Source organism: Melospiza melodia, chromosome 2 (genome assembly GCF_035770615.1).
Source record: "Melospiza melodia melodia isolate bMelMel2 chromosome 2, bMelMel2.pri, whole genome shotgun sequence".
Taxonomy (NCBI): domain Eukaryota; kingdom Metazoa; phylum Chordata; class Aves; order Passeriformes; family Passerellidae; genus Melospiza; species Melospiza melodia.
The window spans coordinates 69044108-69065402 of NC_086195.1; the positions used below are offsets into that span (position 1 = coordinate 69044108).

Genomic DNA, 21295 nt, shown 5'->3' on the forward strand with positions numbered 1-21295 from the left:
TAAAATGAGAATGTATTTGAAGGGATTTTTTTCAGAAGTTCAGAGTTCCATATTCTAGCTTAAAATAAACTCCAACAAAATGAGGCCTTCATACAAAATGCTACTTGGATTTTTTCAGAGATTTATGCATAAAAAATAACTAGCTTACTTTGATAGCTTAGCTGGTTTTGTAATAGTTTCCAGATTTGAAGTCAGTCTTAAGGCATAAAAGCGGAATTTTGTAACCTGGATAAAAAGTTTCTAGTGTTGTTACTGCAATTCCTTCTCCTTGGTAACACAGTGAAAGTATTCAATTTTTTCTCTTTTGTCTAGCGTTTTATCCAGTATTTGGCATCCAGAAACACATTGTTTAATTTGAGCAATTTCCTAGACAAAAGTGGATTGCAAGGTAAGGTGTCTTTTATTCATTAAATTTAGTAATGTGCTGAGGAACAGCAAAGACAACTTGCTTACTCTAATGAACCCTGTCATTTAGGAAGTAACTTTTCTGTCCATTTTACCCCAGGCTGCATTTCTTAAATAAAGCACTGTCATGGTGTGGCAGGAGCTGTGTGCTGGAGGACCATGTTGAATCTTTTCTTACAGGCATACTTAAAGGCTTCTGACTTCGTTAGACATATGAATCTCAGTATCCCTCTTATTTCTGTAGAGATAGACAACTCCAAATGAGACAATTTTGATTATTAATTTTTTAAAAATTCATCATATGTACTTACATCATATCAGTGAGACAAGAACCGTATCTAAATAAAATTAAAATTACATTTTTGGAAAATTGATCAAAGACTATTCCATTTGTCTTTGAGACTAATCCAGTGGGCAAATATCTGTTTCTCTGGTTCGGATTTTTCAACTGAAATAGTCTTCCAAACTGTTATGCTGCAGTTCAGTGCAGTTCTGACCATACCTGTAGCTGGCATTGTTTTTTCTCCTAAGATGGTTCCTTACTTTGTCTACTGCTTCTTACATAGTTCTGATCTTTGCCACAGGTGTGCTAGAACAGGCAGCCAAAGTGATTGCCTGAGGACAGAAACCTTCTCACTTATAACCAAGGCTCTACCAAATTGTCATTTTTTGGAGTTTTAACTTCTATGGTCTCAGCATAGACTATGAACAGATCTTCTTCTTAGTCTATACCCCTAGATTGACAGTTAATCAAAATATTTCCCATCACTGCTATCTTAACAGAGAAGAATTTCTGTCATAGTGTGGTGTTTCCATCAAAGCCTTTTTTTTCTGTTCAGTTGCAAATGAGACAATGTGTTGCCGAGCTGATGTGAATGCCTTTGTGAATGCATCATTTAATTTCTTTGATAGTAATGTCTATTGTAATATAAAAGAACTTGCATAAAAATTACTTCAGTTTGCTTGTGGAAGTGATTTCCTTAGGAAGTGAAGTGTAAACTTTAACATACTTGAGGTTGTCTAGATATTTGTGGTATTGTCTGTTTGATTTACATGGTGAATACAGTGACGTACGCAGTTATTTTCAGACTATATTTTTGCACAGTTTTCCCTAGTCAATGGAGCTGTCTTGTGCTAATAGTTTGCACTTTATTTTGAATAACATTCTTGTTCTTTGATTAGGTAAGTAATAAACCTCTGAAACTTATTTTTTAGGTTATGACATGTCAACGTTTATCAGGCGGTATAGCAGGTATTTGAATGAAAAGGCAGTTTCCTATAGACAAGTGGCTTTTGACTTCACAAAAGTAAAAAGAGGGTAAGGACTGCATTTTGTTCTACTGATCTTGAGGTGTTATTGTATGTCCTGTAATTCTAGTGAAAAATATCGTCGTTAGCTCTGGCTTAATACAGACAATAATGACTCCTTTTCTCTTTTGAATATTTCCCATAACACTCCAAGGCCCAACAGCCTGAAAGTGTATATAGCAAAAAGTTTTTTACTTCAGTTGTTGTAATTTTTTATCTTTAAACATCAGCAGTTTAATATAAAGGAATGAAAGATGGTATGCCTGGAAGTCTACATAAAAAAGTAGAAGTTTTAACAAATCTTTCACAATAGATTATGTACTCTGCCTTTTATGTATTATAGTGGACCATGCAATTTATTTGTGCTTGTAGCTCTGGAAGGCTTAAATGACAGGTGAAAAAACCTTGCAGTCCTTCCTGGTGTTTCTCTGTTCTGTCACAAAATATCTGTGTGAAGTTTACTACCTTTTGAAGGCAGTGTAAATTTGTACTTTTAACAGTACCTTACATCAGATGCTATCCTGAGTTGGTTGACAGGAATTCAAATTTTCCCTGGAAAGTGTGCTCGTTTAAGAGGAGTTATTTTGAGATTAAGTACCTGTTTACATGTAAAATAACACAGTGCAGAGCACCAGTGGTTTGGTAAATTACATGTTATGGTGAATGATGGAATTAATCTGGAGCTCTTCTTTGGGAAGGCTGGAGAAAACGTACCAATTACAGGTAGTTGAGTCTTTCCATCTTTGTCCATTATCTTTTTATATGGTGCTTTTGAAGGTTTAAAAGCATAATACTAGTTGTAGATTTGGATGTCCTATATATATATGCGTGTATGTATATGTGTGTATATATATATATGTGTATGTATGTGTGTATATGTATATATATATATGTATATATAGGACACTCCAATCTAAATCATATATTATCCATATAGGTGAATTTATATTGAAACTAAAAGCTTAATGTTAAATCCACAGAAATCTGAATTTAATACTATTGAATGAATTAATTGTAGTGATGGGCTGTCAAATGATATTTTGCATTAAGGTTGTAAAGGCATTTGTAGTGGGCCTCAGAACACTGTCCAAATCCTTTCTGCCTCCTAAGACTGTAGGATCCATTTTTGTTTGAAGTGTGATGGTAGAGTAAAAGGAGGATTCTTTGGCTTCTTTTGCTCATTCTGCCTTTAGAGTTGCTTGGATTGCCAACAACACAAAACACTGTTTTCCATGCTTAAGATTTGTATGTGGTAAGGTGGCTGCAGCTGCTCTGAAGAGATACACCATTGTTTTATCAGGTGTTTTAGGTCTAATGAGATTAATTATTTAGCCTGCACCATGTGCCTGGAGGAGCTTCTGTGAGCAGTAGAAATAACTGTTCTGATGGCAGCAATCTGCCTTTCCTACTCCATTTTTCTCAGGGCCCTCACACCCATGCTCTGCCCCATTCAGTTTCTTGCATTTGCTGTTTGCTGTTAGCAGTAAATATACAGCACAAGTAGAGAACTGGAAGCAGCATGCTCCCCACTGCTTGCCAGCCTGGAGAACAGCCACAAACTGTTCTGTGAAGATGCACGATGAGATTTGCGCTTGCAGAAGCATTTGGTTTGCTCTGTGCATGCTGATGAGCTGCAAGGCTGTCTGATTTGTCTTACAGAAAGCAGTTGTTTCATGTCACTGAGGGGATTTAGTCTCTTCCTCAGCTGTTGCTTTTCTTGGATATTTTTGGTATTAATTTGATGGGGTTTTCAAATGTGCAGCCAATCTTAGTACATTCAATCTGAGCAATTAATAAACAACCAAATATTGGTGGTCAACCATTAAAGGGAAATTTCATGTAGTCTGTAGAATCTTTCTGAAAAAGCTTGAAAAACATGCTGCTGTGTTTTTTTATTCTTTCTTACCTCTTTACGTTGAAAAGAATCCAAACTGATACAAAATAATAATTGAATGATTGGAAAAAGAAGACGTTAAAAATTGCTTCAAAAATAATCTTTGGAAATTTTTTTCTTGTTACCTGATGCATTGTAGCTCTCCGGTATTTCTAAACACTATTAGTTTCATTTTCTCTGAGCAAAAATTCTGCTTGAAGTCACATTTTGACCAAATAAGTAATTGCTTTTCTGTGCTGCAGTTATTATGGTTACATTGACTAGGCACCACTCCTAAACACCACAAGGATGGCTTTGTGTGGCAAAGACTTAAATGGTTTCTCTGATGACCTGCTATATTTTCTGTCACTTCTTACTAACAATGGCTTTCAAAATTCATGTGAAGAATTTTCTTTGTGTTTTTTTTTTTTCCTCACAACAGGGCTGATGGAGTGATGAGAACAATGAGCACAGAAAAACTCTTAAAAACTGTACCAATTATACAAAATCAAATGGATGCACTTCTTGACTTTAATGTAAGTTTAGCAGCATATACACTTCTAACATACAGTCAACTTGTACAAACATGTAAAATAGGTTAAGATTAAATGTCTTGCACTTGGTTCCATATTATCTGCACAGCTTAAAGAGCACAAATCATTTTGTTCATTGGTGTACCCCCAAGAAAAAATAGATACAATGCTCACTGGAGAGAATGCTTTGTGCTAAAGGACTGTGTTTTTATTGTGTACCTTATGTAAGAGTTGCTTGTTTGTTGAAAAGCTGATTATTTATGCCCTCTGTCTTTTAGTTACGTTAGTTAACATTAGCTTTGTTTAACAAAAATATCTGCCAAAATGATTTGACTTAATTCTGTGATGAGAGAAGCTGTTGGTTAGTTATGGTGTGACTTTCTGCTAACAGCCAGTGGGATGACAGGAAAGCCTATCTTGAGACAATGTGCTGAAGTTTAACTAGAAGTTTTCCAGTAAGAGATCAATCCAGTTCAATTAACTTTTTCTCTGGTCTTCCTAGGTTAATAGCAATGAACTTACAAATGGTGTAATTAATGCTGCCTTCATGCTCCTCTTCAAAGATGCCATTAGACTGTTCGCGGCATATAACGAAGGGATTATTAACCTCTTGGGTAGGTATAACTTCTCCCTGCAATACTCAGCTCTGGGGGGAACTCAGTGAATGATTCACAAGAGCTGCTCTCTTGAGAAACTGAAACAGTCTTACTGTGAAACATCAAAATTTTGCTGTTATTTCCAGTGTTTGTCTGTGCAGTTGCATTTGACATTGCTTTGTACTCAGGGCTAGGTAAAATCTGAAAGCAAAGTCCATCCAGGATTTTATTCACCTAATTTTTTTTCTTGCACTGCTCTGTTGGGGATTTTTGTGTGCATTGGTTTGGGTTTGTTTTTTTTTTTTTCAATTTTGTCTTATCAAAGTGCATGACAAACCTGAATTATAATATTGATGTTGGTTGGGGATTTTCTTAAGAAACAGTTTGTGTTTCCTAGTAAAGGAATCAATTATGGTCAGTTGCAAATCTGCAGTCACAAGATCAGTGATTGCTTGGCTGTTGAAACGTCAATGTTGCGTTGTTTCCATGATTGGTTATCTTATGTTCCTAGAGCATATATTATATATTAAGGAGAACTAAAAATTCAGAGTTAAGGCCCTTTCACGTGCACATACTGGAGATAAATTTTCCTAAATTTAGGAAAGAATTAAGTTGAAAGTAATCAGTTGATTTACTTGATTTTGTTATATGCTGTGATTAAATGAAGCTCCTGATTGCTGTCATTACCCAGTGCTTGCAAAATGAAAAGTAAAATCCAGAATAAGTCAGTAAGGGACAATCTGAAGTCAGTCAGTCTTCCAGTATGACGCCCCTGTCAGCTTTCTTTCCCTTGGTAAGAAGTAATATGCACTTGCTTTCTACTTATGCTTTGAGTGAAGCTTAGTAAAAAAGAAGCAGCAGGCCCTTGAAAGGGCTTTTCGAAGGAGGAGTGGGACCCTCTTGCTTTCAGCACTGTCGGTTTTACTTCACTGCCCCAGACCATAGTAAGAGGCATCAGTTTGTCAGAGATCAAAATCTTGCCTGATAGCTGGCCACTGGAATAGAGTAGGTATTTGACTGCCAGATTGTAAAACTGCCCTTTTTTTGTTTGTTTGTTCTTCTTCCCAAGAAGATGAATTTACATTTCCTTGAGTGACTTATTCTTTAACTTGATTGTCCTCTTCAAGGTGGTTATGCTTTCGTGGTATCTAGTACCTGCAAGGTAAGGTGTAATTTCATGCATGGAAGCAGTGGCTCACATTTGGCAGAGCTTTTGTCATTTGGTGCAAGTTAGGCATAGTGACTTCTGCAGTTGCCATAATAACAGATCAGCAGGTATTTTCTGTTTGTCTTGGTTTATATGCTTTTACTTTGCATATCCTTTGCAAATCTTGATTTCCAATTTAATGCAAATATTCTTACTGTTTCTAGAAAAATACTTTGATATGAAAAAGAACCAATGCAAAGAAGGCCTTGATATATATAAGAAGTTCCTCACTAGAATGACACGGATCTCAGAGTTCCTTAAAGTTGCAGAGGTAAACTTGAGCTGATCAATTTAGCTGTTTATTTGAAGCAGCTTGTAAAGTGTTTATTTTATCATAAAACAGGTGCTTCTTCCTCCTTGCTTAATTGCTATTCTCTCAAGGGTCATCTTGTTCATCTCTACCCTGGTGTTAGTTCATTTGAGGACTGTGTTGGAAAACCTGGCTGTGGAGTGCTTATTGGTTTATCTTTTGCTGAGGAGAGTTTATTAATGTGCATTTTAAAAATTCCTTGGTTATGGAATACTTGCGAGCTTTCTTTGAAAAATAGGCTTACTTTTAACAAAGGAACTCATGGTGATCTGCTTTCTATGATTCTAGCTGTATTCTAGTTTAAAACCCACAATTCTACCAGAAGTTTTAAATAAAATACCAGCTTCAGAAATAGGCAACTGAGACAAACAGAAGAACATGGAATTTCTTCAAGATTTTTTGCTGATCTTTCTGTTGTAACAGAATATGTCCTGCTGCAAACATCGTAAATTTCATCTGCATTTTAGAAAAATGTTTCTTTACAAAACTTCATTGATGCTTTGTTTCATCAAATATACCCTGTGTGTTAGTAGGTCTGAGAGTTTGCCACATAAATTGTGAGACAGGCAAACTTCTTCAGGTTCTAAAACTCTGGGATCTTGCTCTCTTGTTTCTGAGCTTCTATCTGTTGAATATCTCTGTAACACACCTACTTCAATGTGTACACATTTAACAAGAATTTATGACAGCCAACCATTAGAGTACAGACTCTGGAGATTAAAAATTTATATTGAACAAGTTTGTGCTTTTTGCATTACTTCATGTTAATGTTGTTTTCTTTCTGAGTATCTCTGCCTTAAAAAAGAAAAAAAACAAACAGGTTCTGAAGCTCGTTTGTTTTATTACAGCAAGTTGGAATTGACAGAGGAGACATACCAGATCTCTCACAGGTAGATAAACCTATTATGTGTTTGCCAGTGCATGTATGTGTATTTTTAGGGTTGCATGATCAGAAATGCCATTATGGTACTCACTTAGGCATTACTGTATATGTTGTCACCAACTTATCTCTAAGTCTGTGATTAAATCCAAGCTCTGTCAGAGCCTAGCTTTTATATTCAGTGATCCTGTTGTAAAAAATTTATAACATTTCTGTCATTCTCTAATTGAATTTTAAGATAACCTTATTTCCATCATGCTTGAAGACAAAGTTTATATCTGTGAGGTCACATAATGAAAGTCTTACATGATATTACGAAGCTGTGGTTTCTAGCAGCCTTGCTTTTGGCTATGTGCCTATTGAAGTTAATGTGAAGGCTTGCAGAACATGCACAAAGAAATTACTTTAGGTACCATTTCCTTCTTAGTGTCTCTTAAAACACTGACTGCTTCTGATTATCTGCCTGCTGTTTCCTAGCTGTTAGTTTTAACATTTCTTGACTTATTTCAGTCCTTGCTGATAAATGATTATGATGGAATAATGTAGTGAATAGAATACAGCACCTTATACTTGAAGTCATTAAATACGTACAGAATGCCAAGAGGGGGTAAAAGTATTCAGAGCTGTTGTACCAGTTGCCCTACAGTTGCATTCTCTGAAAATATTTAAACTATTGGTTTCTTCAGATGTATTCCCCAATGTCTCTCTTTGCAGGCACCGAGTAGCCTTCTTGATGCTTTGGAACAGCATTTAGCTTCTCTAGAGGGGAAGAAAATCAAAGATTCCACAGCTGCAAGCAGGTGCTTATACGCTTGTCCTTTTGGACAATTGTCAAATTGAGTGTTAAATAAGTTTTTTTTTTCAATTGCATTGTAAATTAAGATGTGAGGAGGCTCCCTTAAAGGCACTGTATGAGCAATGATGGATTAGAAAGTTGTCATATCTTAAAACAGCTTCTTCCAGGTCAGCAGAACTAGAATCTAAGGACCTGTAAGGGCCTCCTCTAGCATCCCTACTTACACTTCTAGCATTGGATCCTGAACTTCTGAAGAGAATCTAAGTTTCTTTCATGTACTACCTGGAAAGGTTCTTTTTATGTTAATAATTAGACTTCTGCAAGGTATGCAGAAGATGTCCTTAGACTTCTACATCTCAGCTTTAATCCCTGTTTTGTCAAAAGCAAGGAAATACTTCCAGGAAGTCCTTACATTAAGAATGAATTTTGAAAGTAATTGGAAGTGATAGCCATAATGCATATGGTGTAAGGCATTAAATTATTGTGAGTGCTTTCCGAAGTACAACAGGCAATACAGAGAAGTCCCCTCTGCATGACAAATTTCATTGTTCCAATTTAACAAAGCATAATCTTGGGGGTAAGACTTGTAAAATTAAATAGCATTTCTTTATTGCATGTTCAAAAACTGAAGCACTAATATTTTATGAGTTCATTATGGCAGTGACTATTAGGGCACTGTTTTGTTAGGGCACTAATTTTTAGAATATTTGCTTTCTTTTTTAAGATTACTCTGTTAAAAGTTAAGTATTTGTTTTAAATCTTTTTGCATATTGTTGAACATGATAAATGAAAAATTTCTTTTGGGATATATTAAGAGCATTGATAGTTTGTTCACTAAGCCTGTTAAATTAACAACAATTTGAAATGGAGCCCAGATGATTGGAGATTGCTGTGTGCCTACAAATATTGTCATTTTAGACAAACAGGAGAAGGGAAAAGGCTTCAAATGTGAGTTTTGTGATGCAATTTGGAGGGAAGCATTTAAGGTGGAAAATCCAAAAGCCAGTAGAGTGGACTGCAAGATTTCTGGGCATTTTTAATTTTGCATTTCATATGATGTGTGTATAAACTTTTCACTTGTGCAGTGTAAGATCTGGCCAATGTTACGGCGAGCTCAGAAGGAGACTGGGTGGGTACGAGTGAAGTGTTCTTCAGACGCCGCTGTCACGTGTTGTGTTTTAACAGCCAGCTTTTCTCCTGTCCAATGACTTTAGGGCTACCACCCTTTCCAATGCAGTCTCTTCCCTTGCAAGCACTGGCCTGTCCCTCACGAAAGTGGATGAAAGGGAAAAACAAGCTGCGTTAGAGGAAGAGCAGGCTCTCTTAAAAGCTTTAAAGGTAAGCGTACAGAATTTTTAATTGAAAATACTTTTCCTGTGTTCTTTTTGATAGCTTATTAGGATTCTTATAAAAGCAAAGGGGAAAAGAGAGTTTTTAATACTTAACATGTACTGTTGGCAAAGTGCTGGAAGTAGAATTGTGTGTACTTAGATGGTACAGCTTGTGGAGGGTTTGTTAGTTTTCTGAAGCATTTGTGGCACCACTGACTCTTGTAATTACAAGTGGCTAACACTAGTGTGTTGAATAAATGATTCTTTACTTCTGCTTTATTTACCTCCAATGTCATACACACAAATGTTCAGATTTCTTATACCAGCTCATTTTCCCAACAGGAGCAACGTCTAAAAGAGCTTGCAAAGAAGCCTCATACCTCTTTAACCACAGCAGCTTCTCCCGTGTCAACTGCCGCAGGAAGCATAATGACTACACCAGCCATTGATATTTTTTCTACCCCTAGCTCCTCTAACAGGTATGCTGAATCCTCCACTGGAGATGTGCTGCAGCAAGGGTTTCCTCTACACTTGTGCCACAGAGTGTATATTGCACAAGATGGGTTGGGTGTAGAGTACATTAGCAATGTGATAAGAAATCATAGTGAAGCTGATGAAAAATAGCCTTTTGTAATAAATAACATAAAACTATGTTCTCATCTGTTTGCAGAAGTTTCTGGTATAAACTGCCTGCTGACAGCCCTTGTAGCTGTTATTAGTCCATAAGCCAGACGGCTGGAACTGTAAAACACACATACTTTATCCCCAGGGAGCATTACAAGTAAATTTGAGAAAAGTCAAATAAAAATTCTGTTTGAGAGGTCATAAAGAAAATGCATTTCTAGATCTTTAAAGGTAGAGTGGCAAATATTCTGTCTAGTTTTTCAGAAAAAGAAAAGCCTGAAGCAGGGTTTGAAATGAGAGGCAGGTTTTGCAGTCTTGTGTTGTATCTGGAACATTTCTGCAAGGACCTGCAAAGAAAGTCAAAGATCAGGATTAGCATGCAGTGAGTACTCTTGCACTAACAGGAGCTGTTGGTATGAGCAAGTGTGTGATGTTCATTCTGTAAAATGCCTGTCAAACTAAGCAGCAGCGGAAGGTACAGTGCTTTTATCAGTGTAGAAGGAATCCATGCTCTGAAGTCATATTTTTTGCTTTGAGCCTGATCCTAAACCTGAAGGGATTGTGTAGTTGTTCTGTTGGAGCTCACATAAGAATCTACTGCTCTTTTGACAGCTTTCTTTCCCATTAAAAAGCTGTTGTAGGAAGTTACTTGACACCAAATATACATAGAAGAAGCTGGAGAATCTGTCAGTGTTAGTAACTGAAAGACTTCCTGGTAAAAAGATTTTTTTTTAATTGCTTTTTAGAGACCAGAAAACTTGAAATGGGTGTGTGCTTTGAACTTGAGTATCTGATCTTGCTTCTTAAGAGGTCTGAAACATAGAAACATCTGATAAATCTTCTTTAAACAGACAGAAACACTGCATAGTGAGGACAAGAGTGTTTTCTTGTAAAAAAACCCCAAATGCTAGTTTTTCTTGTTCAAATTTCCTTGCTGGCAGAATGAATGCTATGAGCAAAGAACAGATTTGGAAGCAGGAGTTGCCATCATGGGGATATGCTGGGTCAGAAGTTCAGTGGCTTGCTATTAAATGCAATGTGTCTGGTTAATCCCTGTCATTATCTTGAACAAGCTTTACCTTGAAAATTATCTTTGTTCAGCTGCTCACATTACAGGGCAGTGCCAGACCATGCTGCTTTTTAATAGGAGCAGTAGTGGAAAAATGTGATTTCAATCACTGCTGAAATGAATCATGCAATACCACAAGTGATTGGGTGAGCAAGAAAATATACAGAGATCTAGGATGTCACTACTGGCCATTAAACTCTTGTGCTGTCTCATTTAGAGAGATGTTTGGATGTCACAGTGATTCAGCTTCTGTGCATAGTAGAAGACATGTGTGCAGATTTGGGTTCATTTCATGTCCTAAAAGTTTCTGGGAGAAGACCAGTACTCTTTTTTTTTTTTTTTTTCTTTTCTTTTTTCCCAAGACTTATTTAAAATGGGAAATGAACTCTCTGCAAGAGGATGAATTTTACTGTTCTTGTCTGACTCTTTAAATTTATGCAGAAGTTCTATATAAGCCTTCACTCTTAATTTCCATGTGATGTTATAAGTTCTCAATTTGATTTTGAATGGTCTAAAATGTGCATTTAAATATGTTTTCATTCACATGCCTGATGTGTGTTCAAGTGTTTCAAGGCCTCTTAGATTTTGCTTTCCCCAAAGGTCTTTAATAGTTCATGGTTGTGATGTAGTTTCTCAGCAGTGATTGTAGTGGAAAGATCAGAGTTGTGGAATTTAGAGTAATAGTTTGGTGGTGCAGCCCATTAGAGTTGATTTTGTCTTGTTTTTTTTTGTTGTTGTATTATAGAGTTTTCATGAGGTGAACTTTAAAAGTTGATGAAGAGTTCTGAATATAACATCTCCTAGCCTGGCATTGGACTGTTAAGACACCTGTCTTTTTCTTGGACAGCTTTGATTTGACAAAAGCCCCTTGGTATAACATACAACTTACCTTGCTAAATTAACACTTTTTTACAGAATTAAAAACATGGAGCTCACCAGCCCTTCTGATTTTGGCTCAATTTTATCCATTTTGTAATAACCATTTTGTAACAAAGGTTTCATTACTGTTGACAGTGGCTAGTATTTGCTTATATTGAAAACTGTGATGTAGTTCAAACAGTTGTATTAATTTATCTTTGTAGCACTTCAAAGCTGCCAAATGATCTGCTTGATTTGCAGCCAACTTTTCATCCGTCTGTACATCCTATATCAGCTGCTCCACAAGTAGGAAGTACCTGGGGAGGTAAGAATTCTGAGTTGGATTAAGGTTCTAATTGCCATGGCCATGTTCCTGTACATGTTGCCCCTAGTCTGGGGGCTATTGCTTCCTTAAAGAGAGAGATCTTAAGACATTACAAGTGAATAAAGGGATGATAAAAAGTAAAATATGTGTATACATTAAAATAATATAGCGGTGTGTGGTGATTCTAAATTTTTTCATATGTGTTCTTATTAGCAAAGTTACTTTAATTGTTGATGAGATCTGCCAGCCTTATAACTGCTCTCTTCAAGGTTCACATAGCCAGCTGCAGAAATTTAGCATTCAGAAGTCAGTTCAGTGAAGATGTCTAAGAGGTAGACTGTGCTGCAAACAGAAACCTGAATGCAAAATCGTTTTAATACATATTCTAAATTTTGTGTAATATTAAATCAAACTTGCTGGTGGTGGTAATGCAGAACTTGGATAAAGCCTGAAAGGAGGCACTTGTGACAACTGTGCATAGAAGGAAAGGCAAGAGTTAGTTATCAAAATAATAATAATAAGGCTTCTCTGCCCTATTAAATTCTCTGCTATATTTCATTTAACTACAATAGCAAATCAGCAAAAAGCTGTGGTTGGATCTCTCAAGTGAAGAGACAAAATTTACCTTCTTCCCTCTGAAGTGTGCTCCGGAACATCCAAATTTTCATTCTGCCCGGTTTCTAGGATGGACTGAATAAGTTGAAATGATCTTATCGGTACAGTCAAGTTCTCAAACCAAGGGATCAAGAGAGAGAGTTCTAGAAAGTAATGAATTTTCCTTCAAGATTGGTTTGAGTGCTGGAGCATTTTGAGGTTTTCTCAAAGTTCTTGGCTGCTTTGCAGTGTTCCAGAATAATTCATATACAGTATTATATTGCCAATATAACTGTTGGTTATACTGGTGGAGGATTAAAGAGCTTTATGACAGAGGGAGAGGGAGGTAGTGTTGCTTTATTTTTCTACATAAATGATGCTTAATAAAATAGTAAACTCCTGAACTATGTGGCTATTTCCAGATTATTTTTTACTAAACTAGATGCTTGCAAAAATGTTTTATTTTATGATGCGGAAAATTGGGAATTGCTGCTTCAGGAGGTTTCATAGGCATCAGAACAACCATGTTCTAAATTTTTACTTCCCTGTTTAGTTTTATGAGCTATAGCTCTTCTTAACATCTTTCCAGCTATCTAATGTATCTTCATAATAAGCTGTGTATGTATTCTGCTTTCCTATTTACTTTTTGCTGTGTACTTTGTTTTCTATACTTCTCACATTTGTTTGTAGGGAAATAACACAGTTTTGAGTGAGGAAGGCACTACTAATATATGTGGCAGCTTCTAAAATAAATTAGTAGTTTACTTGTTCTTTAGTTCTGCTGAGAAAAGCATCTTTGGAGAAAGATGTAGTGAGGAGTGTATGGAGTTAGGCATACAAATTTCAGTGCTATGATAGGCTTAGAGTTTAGAAATGGAGAAAAATGGTTTGGCTCATCTTGGTTGCTTTCTGCCCAATACCTTCTGTTTCAGCTTGTCCTGTTTGTTTCATGTGTGAGATATAAAAGGGGTGAGCTATTTGCCTCTCAAAGGTCACATCACAATTCAGCATTTCTTCATGAACCTGAAAGTTGAGCCTGAAAGTCTGTTCAATGTTGTGTTGCTTGTGGTATGAGTCTTCAGTACTAGTCGTTGATATTTCTGCTTACTATTGACACATTTCTAAATACTTATAAGACTTAACTGTGAAGATTTTGGATTGTCTTCTAAAGTTTTAGGCTAAAATTCGGGGATCACCATTTTTTGTGTTACCTTTCATCAAGAAATCCCCAACTCTTCAGCTTTACAGACATAAACACTCACTTCACACAGGTGAGGTAGATAAGAAGTGCTTTCCACATTTTACAGATGGGGAAATCTGAGCAGTTAACTGACTTGTCTGAGGTCATACGGCAAGTCAGTGGCAGAGCCAAGAATGAAACCTGAACTAGTTCCAGTCCTGTGCTCTAACCACTGCACAGCATCCTTCCCTTAGGTAATTTTCTGACATGATGATCTTTGTATTTGGTGTATATGGTGTCTTTGAGAAGAGTATCAGATCAGCCAAAATCAGTTACTGTTAAAATTTTTATGCAGAAGCTCTTAGGTGTGTAATAAAACAATAAATTGTTACAGAAGTATTCTTTTTGGGTTGCTACCTTTAGTTTTGTGCTCCAAAAATGTACAAACTAACAAGGTTAAACTCCTGGGGAATGGGTTCTGTGATTGTATGTTTTCAGTTTACCTATTTCAGACTGTAAAAGATGCCATTGGAAGTAATTTGTCACTGTTTTTTTCGACAAAATACTTCTAATTGGATAACTTAAAGGTAGAAATTTGCAAATTTCAAACTACTCTTTTAAATGCACTTAAATCATTAATGCCTAATGATGGCATGCTGGTGCAGAGTGATTCCATTGCCATAAACAGATGCCATTTGTATTCAAGGATGAAATTGGGCTTTAGAAACATTGAGGTCTTGCTGTCAGAAGAGACAGCAATTTTTAAAACTTGAATATAGAAGGATATAAATTAGGATATGAAACCAAATTAATTTTTGGTAACTTTTGTTACTAGCATTTGTGAGTTCTGAGACTTGGACAAGATGGGACATGCTGGCTAGAGTTAGAATAGAGTAGACAAGCAACAAATCTGAGAAAGGGTTAAATTTCTGAGAAAACCTTGATAATCTAAAGTTGGATTATATTGTTTTAACTAGTCAAAACACAGGAAGTTCCATATACAACCTTGGGAATTGGGAACAGAAAGTAATTTTTGGTTATTTTCTGGATGAGTGCATGTGTAAAATAATTTTAGTGGTTGGTAGATTCAGACAAATACAGTTAAAAACTTGTGCTTATTAATTTCTTCCATATTGTTTTATCTGCACTAGTTATTGGGATTCTTTGGAGATCATTCCAGCTGTTTCTGGTACATTTGCCAGCTGTCAATTTGTACCTAAACTTCAAAAGCAAAACAGATGTATCAGTGTGGAAATGAACATTTTGACCCATCTGTTTGAATTTTTTCCACTTATATAATATATATAAAGAAAACCAATAAAATAAGCAGAACACAAAGTAGCAACAGAAAGAGCAAGGAGGAGCTGATGAACAGATAATCTGCCCCATTTTTATTGACAGATTTGTTTGTTCTACATCTTTTAAAATGACATTCAAAGCAGAAAGCAGTTTTAAGGAGTGGCTGAAACAAGGACTCAGCTTCAGGCAGCTGGCTGATTGGCATATCCTGTATATAAAACCTACATGAGACAATATGTAGTTTTGTATTTGTGTTATATATTACAAATATTATATCAGTTTTTTCTACTTATCTTTTATTCAGTGTTGGACACTGTCATTTTGCTGACTGAATGATTTAGGAAAAGGTCTTTTAAAGCATTTGACTTGTTCTTGCAACATAGCCAAGCAATTTGGGGAAAAGTCAGGTCTAACCCAATAACATACCTTGAGCTTGCAGCAAATCAAAGCATGCTTTAAGCCTGCAAAGAATAATGTAGTTATTTTGTTTCCATTAGGACTTTTCTACACATTATGAGCACATTATGAAGCTGTGTGGGACTTAGAGCTAAGAGTCAGCAAGTGAGATTCGGGGAGAGAAAATAACTTCCACTTCAAAACTGCTACACGCATCATGATAGTATTTACAAGAGTTATGGATAAATGCATAAACTGGCCAGGTTAAAAATAAAAAAAAAGGCCAGGAACTGAAGTATTTAGCATATCTTTACTGTAATTATTATTCAGAAATTTCTCTCTAGTGGCTTTTTCTAGAAGATCAAGCTGCACTTCAGGAACAGTGATAAGTAGTAGGGCCAGGTACAACCTTTGCTGATCTCACCTAGTGAGTTCTTGAGTTTTCCATCAAGGGTTCATGGGCTCTGAAACCAGACAGCTAAACCACAGCTCCTTCGGTCAACAAGTGTTATAGCTGCCTTCTGTATCCTGTTTATCTGACACATTCTGAATTACAGGAATACTTGAGCTTGGCAACTCCATCCATTCTCAGGAGACCCTGAAACTATGTTCCTTGGGAAGCCACATGTATAGATCCATGTTTCCATCATTCCAATAAAGTCTGACAATTTTTTAGTAAGGAACATTTTCCTTATTATGGCTTAGGGTCTGTTGTCTGTAAAAGCAGAGCAGTCCTTTGCTTGCTTGCAGGTAACAGCATACCCACAACAAGCTGCTGTTCCTGATGCCCCAGGTACCAAGGAAAGTGCTTATGTCCTGTATGTTACCTTGGTATAATCATAGCTCTTGAAAATTTTGTGATGCTCAGTAACAGAAAAACCCCTAAACACAATTTGGAGAAAGAGAAGCTCATCTCAGTTGGTTTTGTTCAGGTTTTTTAAGTTATCTTGGAGATGTTGCTGCATTGAATCCTCTCGTAGCACCTTGGGTTCTGTAGTGCTGACAGGCGTCCTCTGCTCCAGAGACTTTGTTGCAAATGTCTGGACAAGACTGGGAGAAACAAAAAGTGATGGTGTTTAAAGAGGAATAACATAGTTAGTTTCAGTCTAAAACACATTCAGGAAGAAGCACAGTTTATAAGTTGGTGTTATTGATTTAATAATTAAAAAAGAGGAAATTATTAGCTAGTATCTGCAGTCCTTGACAACTTGAAAGTGAGATCAATAGCTGGGTCATCCCAAGCTTAGAGATGTCAGGAGAAAACTAAATCCGTCTCCCTTTTCTTCTTTCTCTTGCTCTCTGGAATTGAACAGATCCTTTTTCTGCTACTGTTGATAGTGTTGATGATGCCATTCCAAACCTAAATCCTTTCCTTACAAAAACTAACGATGCTGCTCATCTGTCTGTGTCTTCTGATGTATCTACTTTCACCAGTAGGACACCCACACATGAAATATTTGTTGGTAAAGTACCATTTTAAACTAATTTCCTAAAAATTTTAACATTATTTTAGTTTCTAAAATATATTTTTGCAGCCTTTCAGAAAATAAAAACTGGTAATTTGGGGCTGGTTTTATGCGATGTTAGAATTTGATTTAGTAGCTCTACAATGAAAATGGTGTTAAAATCCTTTCTTGGCTGCCTAGATGGGATTCTAACCTGATGTAAAGAAAGAGAGCAGTTGCTTGAGTACAGTTTTACAGTCTCTTGTACTTGGGAATTGTAAGGTGAAATGCTGCATATGCCTGCGAAGGAAAAGAAAATGCTGTTACTTTCTTCCTCAGGTTGAAATGCTCTTTTTAAACAAAGGAGTCTTTTCTGATTTTTTTTAATAGTTGATGGTTTTGCCCCAGTCATGTAGTCACTAACAAAGCTGTTAAAATCATGCACATATTGATGCATAATCTACTCAGACTATGGGGCAATACCTATGGGACAATAAACTAATAACTCACCCATTAAAAGGTGTTCATATTTTACTTTGGAGATGGTTCAGCATGGCTGTCTCACTAGAAATCCTTCCAACATTTGTGTTGGTACAGGAAGATTTAGTTTGTTTTCATAGATGAAAAAATCACTCCATGACATGTCAGTTCTGTTAAACAAAGCAAGTTTAAAGACAGTTGTACATCACAGGCTGTATTTATGCTGGTTGAACCTCACTAGAATTGGTCAAAGACAAATACAGACTATTAGAACAAAGAGGGGTTATTAATACCTCTGCTACTTGTTAACAGAGGTAAAACAAAAGGATTATCTCTTTAAAGATATTCATACTACCTATACTTTGTCAACTTAATAACTAGTTTCCTAGCCTGTTTGGCTTTATTGGAAAGACAAAACAGGAAAGATAAATATATCTTTATATGTAAAATACCTTTAGTTGGTACTGCTGTGTGATAATCTGTCTTTTCCATGCTTCAATGAAATTGTTATGGTTCATGTAAATATAGAATGATTGTTTGAAATACAGCTGGGTTGTTTTTTTTTATAGGATGGTTATTTAGTCAGGTTAGTTTTCTCTGTCTAACTTGCTCTGCAGTCACATGAAAAGTTGCAGCAATGCAGAGTTGTGAACAAGGACCCTGGTGGGCTTTTGTGGTGCTTGCTGGTCCTTGCAGTATTTATCACATGACTGCTCTGAAGTCACTGGAAATGGGTGGTGTTGATATTGCATTCCCTTCCAGTGTCTCTGCGCTCATGATATATCTAGAGCCAGAGGGTGGCCTCCTGACAGATTCATGTGGGACATGTAGATGCCGTTTTAGCTGTAGCATGATCAAGGTGCTACAAATAATGTGAATGTGGATTTAAAATAACTCTTTCTGGTTCTTTAGATCATTACAATCCATTTACTCAACTAAATCCCTTTGTGGCAAGCAAATATGAATATACTTCAGGTATAAGAAAAATGCCTTTTGAAGCTTTTACACTCATTTCTTCCAAGGGTGTAAAACGTGGCATTTGATTGGAAAACAAAAGATCCTAATATAGCTGTTCCTTGGAAACCGTGTTTTCCCCTTTTGTGTTAGAGATTGTGTAAACTTGTTTCTTACCGTCTGTCTGATGTGTATTGATTTCATTCCATTGGTTCTATGTTAGTAGACTATATGTGGGTTTATAGACTGATGTGAAATTAAAGTTTTGAATAGCAGTGTATCTTGGTTCTCTTTCTGTAACTCTCCCTCTTCTCCTTTCCTGGCTTTCTCTCTTGTGTGATACTCCTTATCAGATTCTTTTTGTGGTCCTCAAGCTTATCCTAACGCTTCTCATTTCCGCAATGAGCCTTCTTCTGTAGCTGGTCTATTTGGAGGTAGGTAATGGGATACAGCCTTACCACACACACAGAAGTTTGAATGTGTTGTGTGCCTAGAACTAGTGGGCATGTTGCTGACTACAGAAGTGCCTTGTTGTAGTGGCTCCAGCTAGAATTCATGTGCTTGTGCCAGGTGTGTGGTCTCAAATGGTATGAATTTTTTCAGTTTCTGCCAAACTAAGGCTTATTTAGCCTAGACATGAAATGGGTATCTCCCCATTTCAGGATCTCTCGTAGTTCACTTGTTGCTGCATACAACACAAAAGACATGCATGTTTATAAGTAGCTTCTCATCTTGCTCTACCTCATTTTTTTTAAGATAAAGGGATTGGGATGTTTTTGCTGCTTATGGCAATTTTGTTGATATATTGCTCTTAAACAGTGCACTAAACCAGTGTTAAACTTTGCAACAGAACAGGAGAAAGAGGTCTCTGCTGCGCTGAAGTACTGGCTAGTCATTTGTGCAGCTGTGTCATGTCTGTGTAGTAACCCCATACTGGTGCTGATTGTGGAACACCATCCTGATAATTGCTAGAGAGACTATGAGCTGTGACAGGTTATAATCTGTCCAAACCAGGTTGAGCAGGGTGTGTAAACATTGCTGCAGTGCAAGGCTTAGGCATACCTTCAGTAAATGGTTTGTGGAAGGCTTAGATCTTAAAAGCCCCATAAAGTCACATTTTGGTTTAATATCTTTGCACAAAAATCAGAGAGTGTCATTTTGCAGAAGTTAAATCCTACAAATTATTGTGTTCCCTTTGTTCCTTATTAAAAAAACAGGATTATTAGTTTCTGTCAAGTTTTGATGCTCAAAGAAGCTCCATTAAAATACTGACCTTTGCACCTTTCAAAATATCCTTGTTAAACAAATTGCCCTGAGTTGGTGGTTGATATCAAGAGTAGGATTTGATTTTTCTCAGGGGCTGATTCAAAGGAGTCCTGTGTATTGTTTTGTCTAGGAGATGGTCTCGTCTTAGTTTCATAAAACTTGAAACTTCTAAAATGTGAGAGAAGGAAACTCAGCTTGTTTTGGTTGAGGCTGATTGCTAAAGCAAAATATGAGCTATTATAAGTCAAGTTTTCTATTGGTACAGGCACGGTTTTAAGAGTTGCAGGACATCCCATCAAAGGAATTCCCATCTGAAGTTCAGAGTCTCTGAAATGGCTTGTAACAACTTGATGGTATACATGTCATAAAGATACTCATTTTGGTTTGTTGATTTACTCTCTCTTTTCCCACATGACTGCTTCCCATGTTTTGCTGTATGCAGTTTACTTTGATTTATTTTTAATGAAAATTACATTGTCTAAATATTAGTGATGAAGTTAAGAGTCTTATGTTCCTTTGAGACAAAAAGAAACAGATCATCCAAATTTGCTTTTTTTTTTCTCTGAAACTTATGTTCAAGAATAACATCCTGTAGTTAATAATTTTTTTAGGCAAAATGTGACTTATTTCAGACAAACAGTAAAATTGAAATGATGTGCTGTCCCAGCAAGCAAAATGAAATCCAAGAAGTTTTCTTTGTCAGTCATTTTTGCCCACTGCAGTGTTTTACTGCTGAAGTAGTTGTAATCCTTTCATTTCTCCATGGCATCATACTTTTTGTTAGAAACCAAAAGAGCTAATTTTCAAGGTGGCATTGCTTTTTTTTTTTTTTTTTTTGGTGCTTTTTATATAAAGCAGTGATTACTTCTGTTGTTGCCTGAATACCAAGGTGTTGCACATGCACGGGCTTGTGTGTGATCATATATAACATTTAAAAATACTACAAACAAATGGCCATTACCTTCTTTATTACTGAATTATTGACTTATGCTGCTGAACATCGTATGCAGTGCTTCATGCTGCAATAAATTTTCAGTGTTGAAAAATAATTGTGTATTTGTAGAACACTATAGACACATGGAATACAAAGGGAGTAAGTTTAGACAGCACTAGGAGCTGAAATGTGACTGTACTTCCCCATATCTTGCCATAATTTCTAGAAATTTGACTGAAAAACATGGTCAACTGCAAAATGTGTGTCCACAAGTAACTAAGAGCTATGAAAATTATTTGTATTAGATGTGTCTTATCAGAGGCATTAGTAGTTCAGGCATCTTGGGATGGTTTGGATCTTACTCCAGTTGTATCTGAAAGAATTGCTGGATTAATATAAACCACAGAGGAATAATCTTCAGTCAAATAATCCTGAAACAGATTCCACACTAGCCAGCTTCTTTTCCTGGAGAAGCATGGTGACTTTTTCCTCAGTAATTTTATTGTAAACATATGGTAAAAGAATAAGGAAGGTGTCAAGAGATGAAGTAATTGCAAGGGGACTGTGTTTTATGGCCTGTCTGCTCAGTTTTTTAGACAAAATCTTTCTTTGGACGAGTAACTTCGAATAAA

The 21295-nt window shown here is 36.4% G+C and overlaps 1 protein-coding gene across 6 annotated transcripts in view; it reads left to right on the plus strand.

Annotated features, from left to right (window-relative positions):
- The window catches only part of PICALM (phosphatidylinositol binding clathrin assembly protein), a 65408-nt gene that overhangs the window by 27210 nt on the left and 16903 nt on the right, over nucleotides 1-21295 (plus strand). For 3 of the 6 annotated variants that reach the window (XM_063148747.1, XM_063148746.1, XM_063148748.1), the window contains exons 3-14: nucleotides 313-388; nucleotides 1621-1723; nucleotides 4029-4122; nucleotides 4622-4733; nucleotides 6087-6193; nucleotides 7081-7122; nucleotides 7827-7912; nucleotides 9123-9246; nucleotides 9582-9718; nucleotides 12015-12115; nucleotides 16898-17047; nucleotides 18817-18897. In XM_063148747.1, coding sequence (XP_063004817.1) covers nucleotides 313-388; nucleotides 1621-1723; nucleotides 4029-4122; nucleotides 4622-4733; nucleotides 6087-6193; nucleotides 7081-7122; nucleotides 7827-7912; nucleotides 9123-9246; nucleotides 9582-9718; nucleotides 12015-12115; nucleotides 16898-17047; nucleotides 18817-18897 — 1213 coding nt within the window. The remainder of the gene's footprint in view (nucleotides 1-312; nucleotides 389-1620; nucleotides 1724-4028; nucleotides 4123-4621; nucleotides 4734-6086; nucleotides 6194-7080; nucleotides 7123-7826; nucleotides 7913-9122; nucleotides 9247-9581; nucleotides 9719-12014; nucleotides 12116-16897; nucleotides 17048-18816; nucleotides 18898-21295) is intronic. The other 3 variants (XM_063148751.1, XM_063148750.1, XM_063148749.1) reach the window with 2 other exon arrangements.